General features: G+C 44.1%; 1 protein-coding gene across 2 annotated transcripts in view; it reads left to right on the top strand.

Moving 5' to 3' along the window:
• The window catches only part of DNAAF5 (dynein axonemal assembly factor 5), an 82,382-nt gene extending 66,335 nt beyond the window's left edge, over positions 1-16,047 (top strand). The window contains exons 11-14 of one of the 2 annotated variants that reach the window (XM_073636846.1): positions 6,376-6,532; positions 8,035-8,226; positions 10,607-10,654; positions 12,270-12,408. In XM_073636846.1, coding sequence (XP_073492947.1) covers positions 6,376-6,532; positions 8,035-8,226; positions 10,607-10,641 — 384 coding nt within the window. In that variant the 3' untranslated portion in view covers positions 10,642-10,654; positions 12,270-12,408. Of the gene's footprint in view, positions 1-6,375; positions 6,533-8,034; positions 8,227-10,606; positions 10,655-12,269 lie in introns of both variants that reach the window. The other variant, XM_073636845.1, reaches the window with a different exon arrangement.
• The last annotated feature ends 9,798 nt before the right edge of the window (positions 16,048-25,845 follow it).

Here is a 25,845-nt window from a genome sequence, read left to right as displayed (position 1 = left end):
ACATAGTGGAGCTTTCCTGACCTTCAGGGTTTTAGCTATGGGAGTGGGCAAAAAACCTGTAAGGAAATGATAATGGAGGCAGTGCATCAGCACCAGTGACCTTCATGGTTGTCTTTAGCCTAAACACTTTCAAAATCACTGACCTGGAACAATCATGCTGTCACTAAAGTCTGAAAAAATGGATTTTTAAAACAGCTTACCTGTAAAATCCTTTTCTTGGCGTACATCACGGGACACAGAGCACCATAATAAGGACTATGTGGGTTATACGCTTACCTTTAGGCGATTGGACACTGGCAACCAATAGTAAGATGGTTCCTCCCATATAACCCCTCCTACACAGGAAGTGCCTCAGTTTTGTAGCAAGCAATGACGATCCCAGAAAAAGAGGGGAGGGACCTCTGTGTCCGGTGATGTTCTCCAAGAAAAGGATTTTACAGGTAAGCTGTTTTAAAAATCCATTTTTCTTTATTGTACATCACGGGACACAGAGCACCATAATAATGACTATGTGGGATGTCCTAAAGCAATGCATCTGAGGGGGGGGCACATCATCCCTAGACCCAATGGATCTGAGATTATAAAGCAGCCTGCAACACGCTGTGGCCAGAAACAGTCTCATTTTGAGATTTCACATCCACCTGGTGAACATATGAACTGAAGACCAAACGGCTGCTTTGCAAACCTGAGCCATAGACACCTGCTGGCGTACTGCCCATGATGCACTAACTCCTCTAGTGAAGTGTGCTTTCAAATCCCGGGGTGGAACCCTGCGCTTTAATCCATACGCCTGGACAATAGTCTGGCAAATCCACCTGGATATAGATGAACTTGTTGCCAGCTGTCCTCTTTTAGGACCCTCAGGCAAGACAAAAAGACAGTCAGTTTTCCGAAAGGGAGCTGACAATTCCAAGTAAACCTTTATCGCTCTCACCACATCCAGTGAGTGAAGTGACCTTTCCTCCCTAGTTTTAGGGTTTGGAAAAAAAGGAAGGTAAAATGATATCCTGATTCAAATGAAATTTGGAAACTACCTTCGGTAAAAAATCCGGACGAGGACGCATGACCACTCTGTCCTGATGAAGAACCATAAAAGGTTCCTTGCACGAAAGGGTGGCCAATTCTGACACCCTTCTAGCCGATGTTATAGCCACTAGGAAAACTAATTTCCTGGTCAATAGGACAAAAGGGATATGCCTAATAGGTTCAAAGGGCTGACTCTGTAAGGCTGACAGTACCAAATTTAGGTCCCAAGGACATAAAGGTGGTTTAAGCAGTGGTCTCAGGTGTGTTACTCCCTTGACAAAGGTTTGCACCAAAGAATGGGATGCGATTGGTCTTTGGAAAAAAAAACGATAAGGCCGAAATCCTGTCCCTTGATTGTCCCCGAAGCAAGCTGCAAGTCTACTCCTCTTTGAAGAAGGGCGAGCACCCTTCCAATCGTATACCTACGAGGGTTCCATTTCCTTTTCTCACACCAAGAAATGTATGACTTCCAGACTCTATAATAGATAGCTCTAGAAACTGACTTTCTAGCGTTTATCAAAGTGGACAAGACTGAACCCATAATACCACAGTCTTTCAATAGTCTGGTCTCAATAGCCAGGCCATCAAATTCAGCAACCGTAAAGAAGGATGGGATATGGGCCCTTGAGACAACAGATCTGGGCGGCAAGGAAGAACCAACGGTTCTTCTACTGCCAACTTCACAATCTCCGAGTACCATGATCTCCTGGGCCACGCTGGGGCCACTAATATCACCGGCTTTCGTTCCTCCCATATTCTGCGTAGTAAGTGCGGCAGAATTTGGATCGTAGGGAAGGCATATATCAGAGAATACTGATCCCAAGGAACCACTAGTGCGTCTATCCCGACAGCAAGCGAATCCTTGGTCCTGGACACAAACCTGTCCAGTTTGGCATTGAATCTGGATGCCAGCAGATCCACATCTGGGGTCCCCCAGTATTGGCAGATCTGTAGAAAAACCTTGGGATACAGGGACCATTCCCCTGGTAACAATTTCTGGCGACTCAGGAAATCCGCCTGCCAATTGTCCGCCCCCAGGGATAAACACTGCCGACAGAAACGGCACATGTTTTTCTTCCCAGGTTAGTCTATGATTTACTTCTCTTTGGGCTGCCCGACTCCTGGTACCTCCCTCGTGGTTGATATACGCCACTACTGTGGAGTTGTCGGACTGAACTCTGACCGGAAAACCCCGCAATCTGGACGTCCAGAATCTCAGGGCCAGACGGGCTGCCCGAATCTCCAGTAGATTGATGGGCAGAGTCTTCTCTGTCTGGGACCATACTCTCTGGACAGATGCTTCCTCTAGGACTGCTCCCCAGCCGAGAAGACTGGCGTCCGTGGTCACCACTCTCCAGGCTACTGGTGGGAAAGACTTCCCTCTTTTTAAGTTGCTGGTTTTTAACCACCAAGAGAGGTTCCATAGAATCTGTGGAGATAGAACCATTGGTTGATCCAAGGTTCGAGCAGACTTGTCCCAGGCTTTCAGGATACTGTTCTGGAACACTCTGGAGTGGAACTGTGCATATGGGACTGCGCTGAACACCATTTTGCCCAATAACCTCATGCACAGCCGAACAGCAGGTGTTGGTTCTTTTTTCACCTTCTGTACAAGTTCCACTATGGAGGCGACCTTTAAGGGCGGAAGAAACACTTTTTCTTGGGCGTTGTCCAAGACCAGACCCAGATACACCAAGGTTTGGGTCGGACAAAGAGCTGACTTGTCCAAATTTAGTACCCAACCTAGGCGTTGTAAGACCCGCACTGTATTTGACACATTTAGAACTAGTGTAGGGCGAGAGCATTCCCTTTAGCAGTAGATCATCCAGGTATCCTATTATGGAGACTCCTTGAGATCTTAGGGAAGCCAATACTGGGGCCAGAACCTTTGTGAAGACCCTGGGGGCCGTGGCTAGACTGAAAGGCAGTGCCACAAACTGGAAATGACTGCCCTCTACAGCGAAGCGTAAGAACCTTTGGTGTGGACCGAAGATCGGCACGTGAAGGTACGCATCCTTGATATCTATGGATGCCAAATAGTCTCCCTTTCTCAGGGACCTTATTACTGAACGAAACGACTCCATGCGGAAAGATCGGACGTCTACAAAGAAGTTGAGAGCCTTGAGGTCCAGAATGGGCCTTACTTCCCCATTTGGTTTCGGCATGGTGAATAGGTTTGAGTAAAACCCCTTGAATCTTTCCTCGTGCGGGACCTTTGCAATTACTCCCTGCATCAGCAGATGGTATAAAGCTAGGAGTAGGCAACTTTTTCTCTGGATCCGCCAGGACCCTCGAGTGTAGAAAGCGGTCCGGGGGAACCTCCCGGAATTCTATTCTGTAACCGTTCTTTACAGTGGAAATTACCCATCTGTCTTGAACCAGTTCTTCCCAGGCCTCCCCAAACAGCCAAAGCCTGCCCCCCACCTGTGAGAGCGGGGGCGCCCCTTCACAAGGTAGACTTGGAGTTGGGCTTGGGTGGCTTTTGGGTCCAGGGTTTTTTCTTTTAAACCCAGATGGCTGAGGCCGTCGATACCGCTTAGGGGAAGAAACGCCAGGCCCTGGGGGATTAGGAATTTTATAAGAGGGCTGCTTCCCCTTCTTTTTAATAGGAAGCAAAGCGCTCTTTTCTCCAGAGATCTTTTGGATATACTTATCCAGATCTTCGCCAAACAAGCGCTCTCTATGAAATGGAAAAGCAGCAAGTAGCCTTTTACATGGCGTCTCAGCAGACCAGTTCTTTAGCCACAATACTCGGCGCATATGACTGATAGTAACGCAAAACGAGACATCTGTTGGATTGAGTCTTTTAAAGCATCTACCGCAAAACACAAGGCATGAGGGATCTCTGATAGTTCCTCAGCAGATTCCTCCAGGCCAGGTATGTTCTTTATTATCCTCTTAAAGCAATCCTTTAGGGATTGACAAATCCCAGTGGCTGCAATAGCAGGCTGATCTGCTGCACTGGCAACCGAGAAGGAGGCCTTTAATAAGGACTCTAGCTTTTTATCAGCCGGATCCTTGAAAACCTGGGCATTATCCACTGGACAGGTTACGTTTTTATTCACGGAAGATATGGCAGCGTCTACCAAAGGTGTGCTCCATTTCTTCCTAAACTTTTCCTCCATAGGGTATAAAACAGAAAACCTTTAGGGAGGTAAGTATATCCTGTCAGGATGCTCCCAGTCCGCATAAATCACCTGCTCCAGTAATGGATGCAAGGGAAAGGCTTGGGAAATTTGTTTGTCGCAAAGATCCCAGAGTGAAACAAGAGAGTGCAGACTCTTGAACCAGGGGTAACTTAAACCCAATTCGTACCATCTCCATTAGAGATTGTCCTCAGCCGAGGAATCTTCAGCCTCTCCTACCTCCTGGTCCTTCATGACCACCTCCTCTGGATCATCTGCCCATTCTGGTTCCAGGTTACCTGGACCCATCTGGCTATAAGAGTCCTGGGGCTCTAGTGACTCACCACTTGGCCTGGGGGAGGGAGATCTATTACGCTTCCTTCCCCCCTGTGTTACAGAGGCAATCATGCCAGCTATTTTGCCTTCAAGGCCCACTAAGGCAGATGCCAAATCATCCTTTGTAACATAAGCCGAGGCAGGTACATTAGTAGTGGCTACTATGCCTGACAAGTGCAATGGCTCAGCCAGGTCAGAAGCTGCAGATCCTTCAGGAGAAACTGAGGCTGCATCAGCATGGGGTTGGTCTCCTGTCTTTTGTGGAGGGACTTTTACCCCTGTGCTTGCCTTGTTCCCTGTTCCTCGTTTCTTGGAAGACATTGCTTACACATGAGGAAACTAAACAGGAGTACTCCCCACAAACTTATAACTAGATTTAGACCTGTCACCGCTGTGTTCAAGACCACCAGGCTCACGTGCCCACCATTTGCTCTGCTTCCTCCATGCGCACGCCAGGAGCTCCATGCTTATAAGTACTAGCATGAGAGCGAGCGCGCGCATCAGCGATCGGCGACCCGCCTACGGCATGGTGCATGTGCCGTGCTGACGCTCGCAGCGCACCTGTGACACAGATAGCGGCGGTGCACTTTAAAAAAGTGCGCGCCAAACCTGCCTCTGTAATCCTGGCACAGGCTCAAGGCTTACACTAGCAGTTTACAAGGGGAAATTTTTATATATGTGTGTGTGTGTGTGCGTATGTGTGTGTGTGTATATATATATATATATATATATATATATATATATATATATATATATATATATATATATATATATATATATATATATATATATAGCCCCAAAAGGGAGTACTCGCCATCCCAAGCAGCAGGGCCTGTCTTGCCAGGCCCAATCTTCCCCCATCACGCCTCTAAGGACCTTCAGGGACCGAGTCCCCCATATTGGGGTCCACACCCTTGGACCTGTAAAGCACCCTTTATGGTTTCCTTGGGCAAGTTTGACCAGGAATACCAACTTTAACAAGGGTCCAGCGCCTATAAAGGACACATTACAAGCAACATCTCGTTCTTGAACCGAGGTTTGGGTACCATCCGCTTTAGCTTAGTAAGCCATCCGAATGGATCCAATTATAAACATCCTCAGTGGGACATTTTCTTTGAAGAAACTTGAAGAACTTCAACAGCCATGACCATCACCTTCAAGACACTGGCGAAAAAACTGAGGCACTTCCTGTGTAGGAGGGGTTATATGGGAGGAACCAATTACAATTAGTTGCCAGTGTCCAATCATCTAAAGGTAAGCGTATAACCCACATAGTCATTATTATGGTGCTCTGTGTCCAGTGATGTACGATAAAGAAAAATGAAACCTTGATTTGCACACTTGTTCTAGTTCTATGACTCAAAGTACTGAACCTATTTGATCAGAATGACAGTCAGAATCCTTTTTAGAAGCTAGCAGCAGCAACCTGCTTGTATTTATCTCAGTTCCTTTACATCAAAAGCAAACCTGTTATGAGAAAAACATAAATATCAATTCCCTGGTTGATTAACCTGATCCTGTACCTTGACTGAGTTACTGACTCAGTGCAAATGTGCTGATCTGGACATCTGACATGACTATGACTGTGTGCATACTTCTTCTGGGTCAGTGACGCAGAGTATTAAAGCCAAAACATTAAGGACAGAACTTTCACGATTCATATGTCTCTCATGACTGGTTTACTTTAAGGTAACGCCTAGCTTTTGCTTTGCTGTATATTGATTAGAAAAATAAGTACTTAGATTTCTTATTTTATTTGTATTAAAATATTTACAGTTCCATCTATTAACAGAAAGAGAAGGGATAAATGTTATGTAAATGTAAAGGCACCCATACTGCACCCAGATAAAAAAAATGTGGACTGTAACATGTGTCACGTGTCTTGCAGATTCTCCAGATAAAGGACATTCTGATGCCCACGATACTCACAACTCTAGAAGAGGACTCAAAGACGAGCCGCTTGATGTCCTGTCGTATTATCCGGGCTCTACTAGGGGCCTGTGATAACCATTTAGATCCAGACCAACTGAACAAGATCTACCTCGGCAAGTGTTCTTTTATGAATACTATTAACTAATCTAAAGATGGATAAAGGAATTAATTTTTAGTGGGTACCTGTAGAACTAAATTTGAATGTACTAAATAATTGCCAGTAATCATGTACATCAGCTTCCTTTGCACTAACCTTAAAGCCCCATTGAACTTTCAGTTTAAAGTGGAGTTCCACCCAAAAGTAAAACTTCCGCTGATTTGTCTCCTCCCCCCCTCGGGTGCCACATTTGGCACCTTTCGGGGGGGAGTGGATACCTGTCTTTGACTGGTATCCTGTTTCCACTTCCGGGACTCTGGGCCGCAGCCTTGCACATGCACAGTAAGGTTCCTGGCATGAAGCCGTAAGGCTACACTGCCGAGTTCCCTTACCCGTAATGGCGGCTGCATGCACCGACAGCTAATGGAAACATCAGCTGCGGTGCCGACATCGCTGGACTCCAGGACAGGTAAGTGTCCTATCATTAAAAGCCAGCAGCTGCAGTATATGTAGCTGCTGGCTTTTAATTTTTGCAGCGGTGGGCGGAACCCCGCTTTAAGGCCCTAGTCATCTCTTTGTTTAAATACTTTAAATATATTCCAAGTGCATCAAAATAAAATGTGTTCAATATCTTACAATTCATTTTCTTTCAAAGGCAGCTATAGCCTGAGTAGAAAAGACTGTCACCTGCCTTCAGCTGTAGAGTGGGACCTTTGCCGTCTGAAGGGAAGCATTGGTCTCTCTGCAAAGGTCTGGCATGCCCTCTACTATGTCAGACCTATAGCTCTGCAATCAGGAAAGCTCCTCCTCCCTGCTGATTGCAGAGCTCGGGCTGTGGCTTAGCAGAGGACCTGCAGAAGGATCAAAGCTCCCCTACTGAGTGCAAGGATGCCACTCTGCAGCATGCTGGCAGATAACCAGCTTTTTACTCAGGTTATAGCTGCTTTAGAAAGACAACACATTAAACACCTTTTGTTTTGATGCACCTGGAATAGAGCTGCACGATTAATCGTCAAGAATCGTTATCGCGATCTTGACTAAAGTGTTTCCCGATTTTTTTTTTTTTTTTTTTTTTTTTTTTTTTTTTTTTTTTTCTATGCAAAGTATTCTCTCTGCTCTTCTGAAGTCACAGCCTTCAAAAGAAAAAGAGAAAAAAACAGGTAGTCTGCCAAGAATCAAAACATTCTTTATTAGTTGAGTGAACTTGAGTGTAAACATTGTAACAATTTGTCAATGGAATAGACTTCATGTGTAAGTGAATAAAGTTTAACCACTTAGGTAAGGTAAGTATTTAGGGGAGGAAGTCATTTTATTTTAGATATAGGGGCAGTATACGGGGGTGGCTTTGGTGGTATTAACCTGGGTCCAATTTACCATTTGATTTATAGGTCTGCGCAAAAGTATGATTTTCATGATTCATTTAAAAAACCATAAGGTTACGAGAACAAGTATTATATTAACTCACTGTAAATTCTGTTTCATGAATACTTATTTTAACTTTCACATTGGTATTTACAGAGGTATTAAAACGACTTGATGATGCTTCAGACGAAGTCCGAATCACAGCTGCCAAAACAATTAGTCTGTGGTTTAAATGTATTGATGGCCGGTATGACAGGACCACCTATAAGGCTCACCTGGAATTCTTATACCGAGGTCTCCTTGTGCACCTTGATGACCCCGATACAAACCTGCAGACTACAGTACTTGGTATGTTCTATGCCAGGAATTTATTATGGTCTTAGAATGGTGCTATAAATTATCCCAAATGCTTACTAGCTGATCTGCTAAAGCAGAAACTATTTGTGTGGGCCTACCCTGACCTGGCTGAAGAAGCACATGCAATGCTCCTAGCATGCTATATACTTTCCACTGATATTTGACACTCCTTCAAAGGGAGGTCTTTGAAGTGCTTGCTGGGTATGTACTTAGCAGGAATTTGTGCAGAAAGCCCACTTTTAACACTTGAGAGTACAATGGCCTATAGAGACCCTATCAGATACAGTATGCCCATTCAGACAAAGTGACTGGGTTTTTTCAATAAGCTCACTTCCCCAACCCAGGTATACTCACCTTCACAGTGCTTATTCGCCATTTTATATGGACAAGAGATGGTAAGGTGTTCTGTGGGTCAGGAGAACAGAACTAGGCAGGGCTGATTTCAGTGCAGTAGAGGTAATACTGTATGTTGTCAGTTCAAAGAGGACGTCTGGTACTTACTGGGTTCCTGGCTGATCATCATGCCTTTCTTTCTTGTGCATTCAATGACACCAGTATCCTCAGACTGTCAGTTATACTGCTGCCTATGGGAGAAATGAGCACTGGTGGCCAAACAGCTGTTCCCCACACCCATCATGCCTCAGTGTCCTTGGAGTGCCTGTATCTTTTACAGTTCTGCTGTTCTCAATAGATGGCCTGCTTGTATCTGTACCTTGTCCAGCTATGAAGTATGCATGGACAAATGGTGATCATTTTAAATTTCATCAATGTCAGTCTATTAAAAACTACCTGAATTTTTTTTTTTTTTTGTGCACGGTGGCATCCTGGTTAAGGTGCCAGACTGCAGATTTCTTGTATCAGAAGTGTTTGTGCTGAATGGTCTCATTTCTAGATGCAATTATTATACAGGAAGTACCCCCCTAAGGAAATACTAAGGGACTTTGTGGGCAACTAATAGACAAATAAGTAGGAAAAAATATATTCAAATTTATTAGTATAAAAAATGTGGTGCATAGGACACCAACAAAAATATGCATAAAGGAAAAAGAACAGAATTCCGTGACAAGTATATAAAACAATGCAAATCCTTCAATATTAAGTCCAAAGTGTTTCTGGACCTGTGTGGAGTCCTTTCTTCAGGGGCATTTCATACGAGGTAGTGCAGCTATATTGACATTCAGTCAGGTGAAGGAGATGCAGTAAAAACTGCCACAGGTTGTGTGGCCAAAGAAGAAAAGACCACGGCTCCTGAAGAGGGGTCTAAGTGGGTGCAGGGCCTAGAAAGATGTTAATGCTCAGAAGGAAGGGAAAGGAGCATCTAAAAAAACAATAAGTGAAAAGGCCACTATTGAACCCACAATGGGAGCCCAGGCGGTGCTGCTGTATGGTGATGATATGGACCAGTGTCCCAAGGGGTGAGCAGAAACCCTTGAAAGGACTGGACACAATGAACGGTCCGGTTTGGGACAGAGCACCGTATGAGGTGCAACAAGAGTAGCAACAAAAGTAGAGTAGCATTTCTAGATGCTATTTATCTACGATGGTACTGATTGCAAGAACACCCATCTTCCTCAGTGGAAGAACCTATGGAATAGACTGCTAAGTCTTCTTTCTCTGACTGTAAAAAAAAAAAAAAGTTCCTTTAGGCTCCATCCATACCTGTGTGACTACAAAGTTATGTGATTTCCATTGCGACTTGCAGCTTTGATGCAACTTTGGATGGGTGTGACTTGGATGCGACTTTGACTGTTGCAAAACTGTCACATTGATAACATTAAGAAGTGACTTTTGTCACTTTTTTTTTTGAGTTTACATTGCAGTCTATCGCATAAAAGTCTAATCAAATTAGTGCAGGAACCTTTTAAAAGTCGCTGCAACTTTAAGCTGCATAGATCTGAACTGCTTCCATTGATATTCAGGGGCTGCATGACAAGTTGCACATGTGTGAATGGAGCCTTCGTTTCTCCACTTCTTTGTTGAGACCCTCCAAGCAAGGTTCCTAGTCTGGTCTAGCATTTGGTCTGCTAAATCCTCAGAAAAGTATTTGTTGGCGTGCAGATGGTGAAGGGGGATGCTTGGACAATTGGGTGCAGGAGGGTGGTATCCCAGGTTTAGAGACTTTTAGCTTTTTGTTGTAGTCTGTGTGCTTATTAGAAAAAAATGCCAGCCATTATATATGCTTGACAGCAATTCAGGGCTTCTGCTCCACTTTTTATCACCAGCAGCAGGGCAAGACCTATACCGATTTGTCTGTCTCTAAGGATTTGGGGGGAGTTTTGTACATTAGGTTACTGAGAAGAGGAAAGGTTAGCTATATTATGGTCTACTTTAAAGGAATGTAACTTTTTTTTTTTTTATTTATTTTTTTCAGATCTATTGTCAATAAAATCTATCAGCTTCCTATAAATAATCTCTATCAGTATGTGTTCTTTTTTTTTTTAAGAAAAATTATTTCTATGTATATTCTGTAATTGTTATTTATGTAATATCAAGGTAATGGCTCTAGATGGCAGTATAATACTAAAATAAAAAGCAAGTGCTATACTTTGGCTTCTATACAATATTATAATATTAGTTACGAACCTTCCTTGTTAAACTACAGATTAGTTGTAAGGCTGCACCGATCCATACAGTTTGTTCGCTTGTGACCCATATTTTGCCAAACTCTAGTTTAGCTACCAAGCGTTATTTTTGACTTTTTGTATAACACTTTTGTAAACACATTAGATCTATCATATCAAGAGTGCACTAGAAGTGCCATAGCAACCAAATAAGCTTCTTTGATTTGTTTGCAAAACGGGACTATAAAAATGACAACTGGGAGCTGTTTTTATAGAGCTTATAGTGCACCTGTCTCCATCAAAAACCTAATAAACTAAAAGCAGCTTTAAGTAAAATGTAAAGTCAGCTCCCCATAATGCCGCTTTCATTGAAAATTTACATTTTACCGAAAGCTGCCTTTTAGCTGATTATACTTCTGATGATAACATGCGCACTTTATTCTAATTGTTCAATCCTCTATACCAACAATTATGTAGTGTGAGGCCTTACTGGTTGGATATAAATTGAATGAATTGTTCAGATAGAGATTGTACAAGATATTCGTTGGCAAATCTAAAGGCGATTTAACAGAGATTGCACATATATTATGGATCGATTGGCATCAAACAGCAGCACTTAGGTACTTTTACTTTTGATTGATTCAATTATGAGTAGTTCCGCCTGGGGGAAAAAAAAAATTGAAATGCAGCAGCTACAAATACTGTAACTTCTGACTTTTAATATATGGACACTTACCTGTCCAGGGAGCCCACGATGTGGGCACCCCAGCCGACTTTCGGATCAACTGTCGGGTGCTGTCGCTGCCATCTACATGAAGAGAAACCGGCAGTGAAGCCTTTCGGCTTCACAACCGGTTACCTACTGCGCATGCGCGAAGCTGCACTTTCTAACTGGCGCAATGGAGGAAGGAGGAGTTTCCAGGCAGAAAGAACAGTATATATAATATAAAACTGCATGCAGGGCACTGGATAAAGCACTGGGGACAAAAGGGATGTGAAATAATTTCATACAGTAATATAATCTGTAAGATTACAGCACTGTATGTGTTATGATGTTTACATTTTTTTTTTTAATTTGCCGCCAGGCTCCGCCCCCATGCGTCGCGAAGCTCGCAGGGAACGGAGCCTGGCACAGAGAGGCTTCGGAGGAGGACAGAGCCCGCAGACAGCGCGGGGGGACATCGCAGGATCCTGAGGACAAGGTAAGTATACCGCACCAGGATTCTGCAATGTAATCCCGAGTGTGGCTCGGGGTTACCGCTAATGGTGCTGAAATTTAACCCCGAGCCACACTCGGGAATACCGCCAGGGAGGTTAAGTTATCCTAATTTGTATATTGAAGGGCTGACCTTGGGGCAGAATGGCAGATTTTTTTTCACTTCCAAGTAAATGTTTATCAAAATTAATTAAGAACTGACAGGTGCTCTTTACCAGTTTATGACTTTAATAGTGATCTTTGTGTTTGCTTTATAGATGTCCTGAAAGAAGCCAGTATTATATATCCCTCATTGTTAGTGCAAGAAATTGAAGCTGTGAAGCATAAACACAGGACTGCTGCATATTGTGATCAGTTGCTTCAGCACATTCAGTTGAACAAAGACAACGATCAAACAGAATCCACATCACCACCAGCGCCTGACTTACAGTAGTGTGTGTAACTGACCTACCACCTACTCCTGCCTACGATTTTATTTAGAAAGTGTATTTATTTTACTTCATAAGATAAAAAAAACAACTTGAATTAGGAATAAGAAGATGCATGTATTGTACATGCTTTTTTTTTTATTATTGGGATTGCTTGCATTGTGTATAATTATATTTTTTTAAATTAGCGTTGAATGCATTTTTTAAGCAGCTGAACATGAGTAACAAAAAGAGAACACCTCGTTTACCAAAATAGCCTATGTAGCAGTACCCCCGTAGGGGCTGCTGGATATTGTGGTCCCACCTGTCACCTCTGCCCAGCCCAGCATTTACTCCTCAGTCACTCTTGAGACAATGAACAGATTGGTAATTTGTTTTGTTGATGTATTTAGGGGAATTTAACCTCTATTTACACTGTACTCTAGTCTTCTCCAGCACAACACTTGCTTGCAAACTGTCTCTTCTCTCTCTCTTGCACAACACTTCAATTCCCAGGACTTGCTAGCACGTGGTTAGGCCCAACTTTGCCTCAGTTAGGCCTTGTTAGATGCCTTTTGCAGGCAGGGACAGTGGGCCCCTTTGATGTAGCAAAGTAATGATAGAAAAGCCTGTGCTAGCTGTCCTATGATGGACTACTGCTCCCAGCTAGTCCTCATCAGGCCCTGCCAACTCTCCTGGCTGCAGCTGCCCAAATCCACTGCACATGACATCCCAGTCCTTCCTGCTGGCTCTACATCCATCTCAGACTGCACACTCCCAGTCTGCCCTGGCAGGCCTCCCCAGCGCTCTCAACTGTGACTGTCACTCACCAGCTCTCCTTGCTGCAACCGGTGAATCCCTCCTGAAAACTTGCCCAGCAACATTAGCTCCTGCTGTCCTCTTTGGTTCCTCTCTGTGCCTCCAGTCCAGATTCTTTCTGCTTGCTAAGAAAGCCTCTGTCCTGCACCTGAACCCTCATGCCCAAGGTCACCCCCAGACTGGGGAGCACCCTCAAAGGCCCTGACAGCCTAGTGTTCCATCTCCAGTTCTTTCACCCGACAACTCCTCCCCAGCTGGGCTGACCTTGGGTATATCAAGGAGGCCTGCCCCTGCCAATGCTAGTTGGGGATTGGTCAGGGCTCCCTGAGACACCTTCAGACAGCTCCATCTCTCTTGCCCTCCTCTTCTCTTCTAGAATCCTGTAGAAGCCAGAGGGGAGGTAACCAAAAGATGATGCTATCTGTGAGTCACCAGCCTACTCTGAGCCACTCCTAGCCCACACAGATCAAAACAAACAGACCTAGCTTCCAGCCAGGCCTGCCTAAATGTACCTGCTCTGACAAAAGTCTCACCTCTAGTACCTACCTAAGTAGAGGGTGCTACACTTATATTTGGTGCAAAACATCCAGTTCGTCCCCCACCCCCCCGTTCACCTTTTCAATATAAACGCAGCTCTCGCTCTTCCTTTCTCTTACCTCCACATCATTACTGTATCCTGTAATGAGTGGAGGCCAGATACAGGGCCCAAGATATTGACACTCCCGGAAGTGTCAGTTTTCCTGCAGCAGACTTCAGCTTAAGATTTCTAAGTATCTGAGCAGTATTCAGTGGTGTGGGTGTTGGGAATGGTATTTACACTGGTCTTTTACAGGTATGGCTAATTTACAGAAGCTTACTTTAGCGTCAGCATTGCTTTAAAGTGTTACTAAACCTAAAAATGTTTTTTACCCCAATTCCTTTGCCTGCATTAAGGTAAAAAACATTTTCAGTGTCCCTGTGCCCCCCCCTTTCCTGTGTGAAAGGGAACAGAGGGGAGACGAGATCAACGCTGTGCAGGGCTGCATTTTTTGTCCCTTTACTTCCTCTTAACACTTCATTTGAGCAGCAGCAGGAATCGGAGGAAGTGGGGGGCAGTTCCATAGACACACAGATCAGGGAGCGCAGGGACTACATCTCCACATAGCCAGCGGCAGGCTATGCTGGTCCCGCAGAGGAAGAGCCAAGATCGCCGCCGAGGACCCCAGAAAAGGAGAAGGTGGGGCCGTTCTAAACAATACCACTGCACAGAGCAGGTAAGTATAACATGTTTGTTATTTTAATTTAAAATTTTTTTTTTAGTTTAGTAACACTTTAAGGGTTCGATCACACCAGTTGCTCTGAACTGCGTTTGTGAGCACATGCCTAATGCATGGCAACCAAAAAATAATGGTTCCCAGTGAATGCAGTTCACACCAGCACGTTGCATTTGCCCAGCTTTGGAAAAAAAAAATGGCATGTGCTACTTTTTTTTTTTTTCAGCGCAACGCTTCAAATGCACATGAACGCAACTTACTGCAAGGCAAAAAAAGACACGATACAGGCATAAAATGCACACAAATGCATTACAACACTTAACACATGCATATTGTGGTGTGTTTTTTGTAAACGGATGCTTTAATTTGTGAATGAGCCCTGTTGTTCTGGTGCTCAGCACAGTTCCCGGTCATTTAACTCTTTAATGCCAGAGCCTTATGCCCCGTACACACAATCGGATTTTCCAACAATAAAACCGTGGATTTTTTTTCCAAAGGATGTTGTCTCAAACTTGTCTTGCATACACACGGTCACACAAATGGCCCAAAATTCCAAACCTGGGAACGCGTTGATGTACAAGACGTACAACGAGCCGAGACAAAGGAAATTTAATAGCCAGTTCAATAGCCTTCTGCTTGATTCTGAGCATGCGTGAACTTTTATGCAACAGACTTGTGTACATACGATCGGCCTTTCCGACAACAAGTTTTGTCGGACAATTTTGAGTACCTGCTCTCAAACATTTGTGTGCGGAAATTCCGACAGCAAATGTTCGATGGAGCATACAGTCGGACTTTTCGACAACATGCTCCCATCGAACATTTCCCGTTAGAAATTCTGATAGTGTGTACGCGGCATAAGAGTTTCTGTTATATAAATCCTATTGTACCGTTAAGCCACAAGTGTTCTCCATGTGGAGAGTTCCTCTTCCTTTCTCTACAATCATAGTAATGCCAGTCATACACACGCTATTCACATGATTAACTGTTTGATGTAATCATTTTAACTGATCTGATGTCTGAAATGATTGTTCAGTACAACACAAAGTAAATTTGCCTGTTTTACTTTCAGTGTCAAGTTTTAGTGGAAAAAGTAAACATTCAGAAGCCCTCCTATTTTCAGCAATGACAGCCAAAGTCAATCTCTTTATTGGCTGTCATTGTAGATAATAAGGTTGATTGTGGCAAATAAATGATTTCTATAGCTTAGTGAATTAAGACGATCATGAACTGACCTTTTCTGGTTGCCTGTTGTTGCTCTATATTATGCCAAATATTTCTTGCATATTATGGATGTCTACTTCCTTTTGTGAGTGACATGCATGCATCCGTAGCTAGGTGACACGATGGCTCAATGGTTAACGCTACTGTGTTCAAGCACTGGAATGCTGGGTTTAAAGAAGTGACCCTGCCTTGTGGACAGAAAATAAATCATGTTTCATGGAAATTACAACCGCAATTTAAAAAAAGTTGGGACGCTGTGTAAAATCTACATAAAAACAGAATGAAAACGTGAAATGTTTAAAATGAGTGTGTTGTTTTTTTTTTTTTTGTTTGCTTTTTTAATCTGCATTGCAAGGTTCCTTTAATGCTCACTGTAGTTATCGGCGTTTGTGTTCCTCCACAAGAAAAACCCTTTACTTAGAGACTTAAAGTGACACTAAAGGTTTGGGTTTTTTTTTTAAATAGCAAACATGTCATACTTACCTCCACTGTGCAGCTCGTTTTGCACAGAGTGGCCCTGATCCTGCTCTTCTGGGGTCCCTCGGCGGCTCTTGCGGCTCCTCCCCACATCAGATAACCCCCTGGGAGAAGCACTCTCCCGGGGGTTATCTTGCGGGCGCGCTCCTGAGTCCAGCATTCAGCGTCCTTAGAGGAGGAATGCAGGACTCGGCCCCGCCCCCCGGCACCTTCCATCATTGGATTTGATTGACAGCAGGGGGATCCAGTGGCTGCGCTGCTATCAATCTATGCAATCAAGAGCTGAGAACCCTCTGCAGCGAGAGAGCATGTCCTTGTGGGGACATGTTCGAGGGTTCAGGTAAGTAAAATGGGGGGGCTGGGGGGCCGGTCCCAGACAGGGTTTTTTTTAACCTTAATGCATAGAATGCATTAAGGTGAAAAAACATGAACCTTTACAACCCCTTTAAGATTTCTTACTACAACAATAGTTTACAGAACTCACAGGGAAAACAAAGCTATTCTTAGAGGACGCAGCTGTTTTTATTTCTCTTCCTCCATAGCTCCATCCCTCAGCATGATACAAAATAAAGTTATTAAAAGCTGTGAAATGGTTGATGATAATGTTTCACTGCTGGGTGGCATGACATTTTTATGAAAAGAAAACCCTGTACAGGGTTTATCAAGCCGATGTCATTCACTTAAATTACTCTAGCCACATATTTAAATTAGAACTAAAGTTTAAAGTTAAAAAAAAAAAAAAAAAAAAAAAAAATTGTGACAGACTGGCTCTTTATTGCAGAAGAGGCATGCTATGTCTTCTGCTTATAAAACAAACTTACCTGTGTGTTCGTAATCTTCTTTAGAATCTACACTAATGCTGGTCATAGACTATACGAAAAAAATTGGCCGAAATTCGGTCATTTAGACAGTTCATTCATTTCTCGGCCAGTTAACCCCTTGCCGACCGGCTCACGCCGATATACGTAGGCAGAATGGCACGTACAGGCATATTAACGTACCTGTACGTTGCCCTTTAAGACGTGGCATTGTGGGCGCGCGCTGGCGGAGGCGCCCGCTGCGAGCTCTGTAAGTGTGATCGAGGGTCCCGCAGGGATACCTGCGATCGCCTCACGGAGAGGAAGAATGGGGAAATGCTGATGTAAACAAGCATTTCCCCATTCTTCCTAGTGACAGGACACTGATCACAGCTCGTGACACACGTAGCCCATCCCCCCTACAGTTAAAATCACTCCGTAGGACACACTTAACCCCTGCAGTGCCCCCTACTGGTTAACCCCTTCGCTGCCAGTGACATTTACACAGTAATCAGTGCATTTTTAATAGCACTGATCGCTGTATAAATGTGAATGGTCCTAAAATAGCACCAAAAGTGTCTGCCATAATGTCGCAGTCATTATAAAAATCGCAGATCGCCACCATTACTAGTAAAAAAAATATTAATAAAAATGCCATAAGACTATGCCCTATTTTGTAGACGCTGTAACTTTTGCGCAAACCAATCAAACGCTTATTGCGGTTTTTTTTTTTTTTTTTTTTTTTTTTTTTTACCAAAAGTATATAGAAGAATACGTATCAGCCTAAACTGAGAGTTGATCAAATACCACCAAATGAAAACTCTATTTGTGGGGAAAAAAAGGACATCAATTTTGTTTGGGAGCCATGTCGCACGATCGCGCAATTGTTAAAGCGTCGCAGTGCCGAATCGCAAAATATGCTCTGGTCTTTGGCCAGCCAAATGGTCCGGGGCTAAAGTGGTTAATGGGCACAAAATCAGTAATCATTGGGACATTTTTGAGCCCAAAAAACAAAGGACAAGTTTGGAAATTTTCTGCAGAACGAACAATAAATTGAAAGGTTAATGTGTTTCCTGTCCGAACTGTCTGCACTAGGTATATGTAAAAAAAAAAAAAAAAAAAAAAAAACGAACAAAAAATTGATTAATCTATGTCCACTGAACTATTTATCGGTCATTACACGATGGCACTATCGTTTGCGCTCACTGATTTTTAGTAGTGTATGGCCAGCATTAGTTGCATGCGTGTGTAGCTCATTGTACAGTCTCGTGAACCCTCAGTGCTGGGATGAATGAAAATGTGTTGCGTCATCCTGCACTGGCAAATCAAGATAACTGAAGAAGCCAAGAAGAATAGGATGGTGCTGGTGAAGGAGCTTGCAGAGGTATTTATTGACTTTAGTTCTGCTTTACGTATGTAATTTTATGTATGCTGCTTACAGTGTATTGTGGGATGCTAATATAGAGACGATTTTCACATTAGCCAACCGTCTTTGTAAAAGCAGACAGCTTTTAGTTCTTCAAAACAGGCAAACAAAAATAACTTGGGATAAACCAAACAAAGCAGTCCATAATCTTCTGGTGCAACACAGATTTGGCTCACTGGCAGCATAAACCTGTCCCACCACAAGGCTCCACAGATAAACGGACTGTAGTGTGTTTCTGCACAGCTGAAAATGCACTAAAAAAATGCATAGGTGTGAACCAGGCCTTAGAGACTAATCCACTTGCGAGAGAGGGCTGAGAAGGGCAGATAAACAGCCCACAGCTCTCTCACAACTGTCTGCTGTTCCACGCCATACCTCATGGACTCCTGCTGGCTGCTTCCTGCCCTTTTCAGCCCTCTCTCGCAAGTGGATTAGGTTCTAAGGCCTGGTTCACACCTATGCATTTTTTTTTGCGTTTTCAGTTTTGCAGAAACACACTACAGTCTGTTTACAGTCTGTTTAACATGGTTTCCTATGGATGTAGTTCACATCTGTGCATTTTATGGAAAGGGTCAGAGACTTTTTTTTCCCTTGTTTTTGGTTCCATAGACTTCAATGGATTAAAAGCGTGTATTGGAAAATGCACCTGGAATATGCAAACTGCAACCTTTTTTAATTCTTTATTTATCGTTTTGTATAAATAACAATACATTTCCTTGCAGGGAGATGTCTTCAAACATAACCTCTATAAAATTTATAACACAAAACCCTGTGTCCCCTCCTACCCCCCCCCTCCCTCCCCCATCCCCCCCCCCCCCCCCTCAGGACCGTGCTAGTCTAGTGGAACATGAGTCCATATACAATCAATTATGGTAAATCAACAATCTCCTTCAGATAATCCCAAGTCCCTTTGAACTTGGTCCAGGCGGCCCATTTCCCTGGTTGCTCTTCTTCTTTAGGTTCGACTCCTCCCCTGTCTAGTTTTTCGATGTTATATATTTCGTTGAGACTGATCAGCCAGTCTCGAGTGCTGGGCCTCGAGACATTCATCCAGTTCAAGGATATCTGTCTCTTGGCTTCATCCAGCATAATAGGGACTAGGGAGGACTTATAGTTTTTTACCGAGTCCGAAGTTTTGTGGAAAAGACAGACCCATGGGTCCTCATCTAATGCTATTCCAGTAATGACTTTTATTAACCTTAGTACTTTTTCCCAGAAGGTTTTTATAACGGGGCACCCCCACCAGATATGGGCCATTGTTCCTAAAACTTGGCATCCTCTCCAGCAGGTGTTTGGTTTAGTCCCATCCATTTTACTAACCCTATCTGGTGTGGCGTACCATCTCGCAAGGCATTTAAAATGGCTTTCTGTTCTTCTGGTGTCTATTGCTACATAATGGGCCATCTTCAAGATCTTTTCTATCCCAGCTTCGCTACATTGAGACCCCAATTCCTGTTCCCACTTTTTGATATAGGGGGGTATCTCCAGTTCCTCCTCAATTCCCAAGATCCTATAAATTTGCGTTATTGCCCTTCCTGTCTGTTCCTTTATGCAGAGCTGCTCAAATGGTCTAAGTTCTTCCATACTCCTAAGTGGTTTAGCAAGTCTCTCTATGAAATGGGAGAGCTGAAGAAACCTCCATCTGTTCATTACCCAGAGATTAGATTCTGTACTTAGTTCTGAAAATGTGCGGATTTGCCCCTTGTGTAGGAAGTGTTTCAATTGTACCATATCACCCTTCAACCAGCTCCCTCCTACCTCCCTCCTCCCTGGCTCAAAAAAAATATTATCTTTCATGTGTATCAGTGGTGAATTATATGACCATTTGTTCTTACAGTGTATCCTATCCCAATGTTTAAATGTGTTTTGCGTTAATTGTGATGTATGAGTGCTCAGTGGTCTAAATTTTGGGGGATTCCAAAGTGCCTGTCCTAAATTTGTGTCACTCAAAAAGTGTTCTATGTGAACCCAACGTTTATCTGTGTCTTTTTTGTTCCATTCCGTGATCCTAGATAGCACTACAGCGCTATAATATCTGCTAAAGTCCGGTAGTGCTATTCCCCCTTTTTTCTTCCCCCTGCTAAGAACTGTATAGGCGATGCGTGGTTTTTTACCCCCCCATACTGCCCCACTTATTAGCCTCCTAAGGGCCTTTAAAAAATACCCGGGTAAAGGGATGGGCAGCATTTGAAATTTGAACAGGATCTTGGGTGTTAGACTCATTTTTATCGCGTTGACTCGCCCAAACCACGAAAGAGGTCTGGTCTGGAGTCGTCTCGCTTCTCGTCTGGTATCATCTAGCATAGGTAAAAAATTTTTTACGAATATTCTGTTGAAGGAGTTGGCCAATTTAATCCCTAGATAATCCATCTCCTCTTTCCAAGGGAAGGGGAAAACTGCAGCTAAGTGACATTCTTCTTGCTTGTTTATATTTATGTTTAAACATTCTGATTTGCTGGAATTAACTTTGAAATTCGAAACTTCTCCGTATTTTCCAATAATGTGAAGTAAATTGGGAAGGGTTATTCTAGGGTTGGTAACAAAGAACACGATATCGTCAGCGAAAGCCGCTAGTTTGTGCTCCTCCGTTCCGACCCTTACTCCTCCGCAGTCCACATTTTTGCGGATGGTAGACAGTAGCGGTTCAAGGGTCAGGACAAACAAGAGAGGGGACAGGGGACAACCCTGTCTTGTTCCATTGAGCATCCTGAAGGGCTTAGAAGTGGTCCCATTTACTCTCACCATCCCTGCCGGGTTACTATATAGGGCCCTGACCCAAGAGACAAACCTCTGACCAAGCCCTAGGGCCTCTAAAGTGTTCATCATGAACCCCCAGTCTACTCTGTCAAAAGCTTTTTCAGCATCGATTGACAGGAATAGAGCTGGGGGTCCACCTTGTTTACATACTTCTGATAGGAGCACCGCCCTAACCCCATTGTCCCTACACTGTCTCCCTTTAACAAAGCCTGCCTGGTCCGGGTGCACAAGATTTGTCATTTTCTCTTTAAGCCTATTTGCTAAGACTTTTGCGTAGAGTTTGACGTCTGCATTCAGAAGGGAGATTGGTCTATAACTAGAACACAATCTGACATCCTTCCCTTCCTTCTGAATAAGTGTAATTGTAGCAGTCAAGGCCTCTATTGTCAGATCACCTCCTGTTCCAAGGCCATTCCAAAAGTGGCAAAGCCTCGGGACCAGGATATGTTTCATTTTTTCTAGGTAGAGAGTGGTGAAACCGTCCGGGCCTGGACTTTTCCCCTTCGGAGACTCCCTTAATGCTGCCAAGATTTCTTCTTCTACCAAAGGTTTATCCAATAGTTCCCTGTCTTCTGCTGACAGACCCCTTAGTCCTGCCTCCTTCAGGAATTCCTTACTCCTGTCTGAGCGGGATGAATCTTCTACTCCCCGATGCCCTATCGAATATAAATCCCTGTAATACTTTTGAAATTCGTCTGCTATGGCACTATTCGTCACTCTTACTGCCCCTTCTTTGCTAAGTATTTTCTCCACGAAGTTCCTGCTTTTTTTTTTCCTGATTATCCTGGCCAGGTGTTTACTGGGCTTGTTGGCCCAGAAGTAGTTGTTCCTAGTTATGGCGTTTATAGCTCTCTTGGCCTCTAGGTCCATCGTGTCTCTTAACTCCTCCCTCTTGGCAACCAGTGCATGGTAACTAACTAGATCACGGCCCTTAGCTTTTTTATGTGCTTGTTCCAAGGAAAAGATTTCCTCTATCAATTTTCCTCTAGCTTCTCTATTCTTTTTTTTCAGACCTGCACCTATTGAGATTAGGATACCCCTTATATAAGCTTTATGTGTGTCCCATAATAAAGCTGGTGATACATCCCCCGTGTCGTTTGCTTTAAAGAAAAAGTCTACTTCTTCTTGAAGTCTCTCCACAATCTCGGGATCTCTCAATAGATCCTCGTTCAGTTTCCATGAGTAAGGATGCCCTTGCCCATCTGGTATTCTAATCTGCAACACAATCGGGGAGTGGTCTGATAGGGTCGTTACTTCTATTTTTGTTTCTTTTATCCAATCTAGCAGGTTATGATCTATAAGAAAATAATCTAGCCTAGAGTAGGTCCCGTGCACAGGGGAGAAGAACGTGTAGTCCCTCTCATTGGGATGCTGGAGCCTCCAGACATCCATTAACTGACTTTGGTGTAGCTTACGCCTAATGGCCCTGAGTGACACCTTCCCTGTCCCCTGAGCACGGGACGTACCATCCAGTTCCGGGTCCAAACAAAAGTTTAAATCCCCTCCCAAGATCACCTCGCCCTCTCCGAACTCAGACAGTTTTTTCAAAATCTGGCCCAGAAAGACCGTAGGTTTCCTGTTGGGGCAATAGACGTTTACTAGGGTGACCAGTTTAGGACCAAGTTTGCCTTTTAAAAAAATAAAGCGGCCATCAGGGTCTGCCAATCTTTCTCTTAAGGAGAAGTTTATGTCCTTTGAAAGCCCGATGGCGACTCCCCTCGACCCCCTATCGGGGGAGTCCCCATAGAACCACTGCGGGAACCTGGCTGAGAAAAGCCTAACTCTAGTGTCAAGGGTCAGATGAGTCTCTTGTAGAAAGATTACATCCCCCTTTAGTCGTTCCAGCTCTTTTAAAATTTTATGTCTTTTACAGGGTGAGTTTAGGCCTTTCACGTTGTATGAAATAAATTTAATTTCTAGCATATCTGGAGGTTGGCTCATCTATAGAATCCTCCCTTATTCCTAGCACGTCCTGCGGTACCCTCACCCCTCCCACCCCACCAGTGCCGTCTGCAAAGCTCAGGGCACAAAACGTCCAGCCAGTATATAGTCCATAAAAAGATGGTCTCCCTCACAGCCGGCTTTGGCGGGATTCACAGGGGATGTTGTATTTAAGGAAGGTTCATTTACTCCTCTGCTGTGGCTGCTGAGCGTTTTTTACCTTTCCCTTTCCTCTTCTTTGCTACCTCCTTCCTCCCCTCTTATCCCCGCCCCCTCCACGCCTCCCCTCCTCCAAAAAGGGAGAAAGGGAAGACCTATAGGGTTTTGTTCACAACACAAAGTCAATGTGAAAAAGTAAAAATAAAGTAGAGGGCAAGCTTTTGGCCTACTTTTTACCGCCCATGGGAGGAAGTTATCAGTACACAGTCATGTTGGAGGAATCAAATATCCTCTAGTTTTCCTCTATTTCCTGCTGATACTCTGCACTTGTGTCCATGAGAGAAAACACAGTTCATAGGTCAGGCGATTGTCAGTAAACAAGCTGTGAATGCTGGGTTTTAGTAACCGGGGTTATGTTGTTAATTATACATCCTTTCAGAACTTTGTTTCTTATATCCACAGTTTTTCAATTGTAATACATGCGGTTCAGAGTTTAAACAGATGCATTGCTTCCCTACCGTACCGGTGAAGAGTCACAGGACCTCAGCCTGGTTTAGGATCCCCTGCTTCTGAATCCTTCACGGTGTCAGTCTCTAAGGAAACCATCTGCTAGAAGTGCTGCTTGGATGTGTGGAGCTCAGATTATGTTCCTCCACACCAGGGGGAGGGGGTCCGCGGATGCCGTCTCCCTCCGTCTCCTCAGCGGTGGGGGAGCAGGGGGGGGGGGGGGGGATGGGAGGCCAGGCGGACTAGCCCAGGAAGCGGCCGCTACACCTAGCCCGGTCCGTGCTCAGCAGTCTCTCACACGGCGAGACCTCCGGGCGCTCTGTCTCTGCACCTCCGCCAGAGCTGACGCTGGGCTCCTCCCTCGTGCGGACGTCACACGCCCATCCTCCTTTGCCCAACGTCTGTTGGCATCCCAGTTCAACAAACTGGATCTGCAAACTGCAACCTGCATAGATATGAATCAGGCCTTGAAGACCAAGATACCCGTAGTAAGGATTGGAGGCACTTTTCCTATCAAGATCACTTGGATTCCAGATGTTCCATTAGGACTTAAAGCGTTTGTTACCCTTAAAAAAAAAAAATAATGGATGCTGTTCCTTCAAAGCATGTTATACAGCACAGTGCTTGCACTGTGTAATTTGCCCCCCTCCTCCTGTTCCACCTGAAATACCTGGCTGATCCTGCCTGGTTCTGCCCTCCCCCCTGTAAACTGACCACAGTTTATCATGGCTGCTGAGCCCGACACCATGGTCAGTTTACGTGCCTCCTCTGTCCTTCTCTCCCCCTCCTTACCTGCCTGCCAGCTTGTACCAGTGCTCACCCCTCCTCGCCTGCTGCTAAAATTACTTTAAAATGTTCATACACTCCCCTGTGTTTGATAAAGTAGGTGCCCAGTGTGTGTGTGTGTTTTATAAATAAACAACCACTTTAATTATCCTGGAACACGCAAGTTTGTTTTCCCTCTACTGGATTTACCCACCCTCACCCTGCACGGGTGCTTCTTGTTGTCCCAATTAAAGGGATCACCGCACAAACAATCCAGGTGTATGGGATTCCTGGTGTCCTGTACTATGTATGTGTGTGTGTGTGTGTGTGTGTGTGTGTGTGTGTGTGTGTGTGTATATATATATATATATATATATATATATATATATATATATATATATATATATATATATATATATATAATTTCATACATACACACACACACACACACACACACCTACTTCTCTGGATTTGCCTGTTGGATAAAGTGGCGCTTCACCTGCAGGGACATCTGTTATCCACCACATGGCTTTTAATGATGGATAGTATGCTGCCTTAACCCACAGAAGCAGGATGCTGGCTGAGATTTGTTTAATTTCATCCTAAGGCCTTAATTGTAGGGTAAAGTTTTTTTTTCTTGTCATCAGTCTGCGTATTATAATTTTTTGAATGAATCATTAAAGCAGGGCTTGACAAATTTGCTTGGAATTTAGGAGCCAGCTAAAAAAGTTAGGAGCCAGGTTTTTTTTTTTTTAAATGACCGACAAAACTTTATTTTCAATATAAAAGTTAACCAATCTTAAATTTACACAGAAAGAGGACTAGAACGAATGTGACTGCTTTTATTTCCTGCGATGCAGGGACACAAAACCACCATATCCCCGCTAAGGGTCCAATCAGGTCCGCCTGAAAAACTGACAGGCGAACCTGATCAGACAGCTCATGTGAAAGGGGCCAAGCAGGGAGATGACAAATAATAAATTCATTTCAAACAACCGCTTCCTTCCCGCAGGACGACTATATACGTCCTGTCTTTGAAGAGAAATACCGTTGTTATGGTAGCAACTAGCTACCATAACCCCAGTATCCTCTTCAAGAGCCGGCGGTTCTCTTTCAAATAAGATTCGCCGCAAGATCACTTTTATCGGCGGCGGGAGAGGGCCCCCCTACCGCCGTGCTCAGGTGCCCTTCACCGCTTACCGTGGCTGTCGGTAACGGCGGAGGTGATCCGGACCTGTCCCTAGCCTGACATGGAGACGAGTGAGGGGAAGATGGCCCCCCCGCCCATCTCCAAGTCATTG

The sequence above is a fragment of the Aquarana catesbeiana genome, linkage group LG06 (genome assembly GCF_042186555.1).
Source record: "Aquarana catesbeiana isolate 2022-GZ linkage group LG06, ASM4218655v1, whole genome shotgun sequence".
NCBI classification, from domain to species: Eukaryota; Metazoa; Chordata; class Amphibia; order Anura; family Ranidae; genus Aquarana; species Aquarana catesbeiana.
Note: the sequence above shows the minus strand (reverse complement) of the source record. Positions and strands in the feature narration are given on the sequence as shown.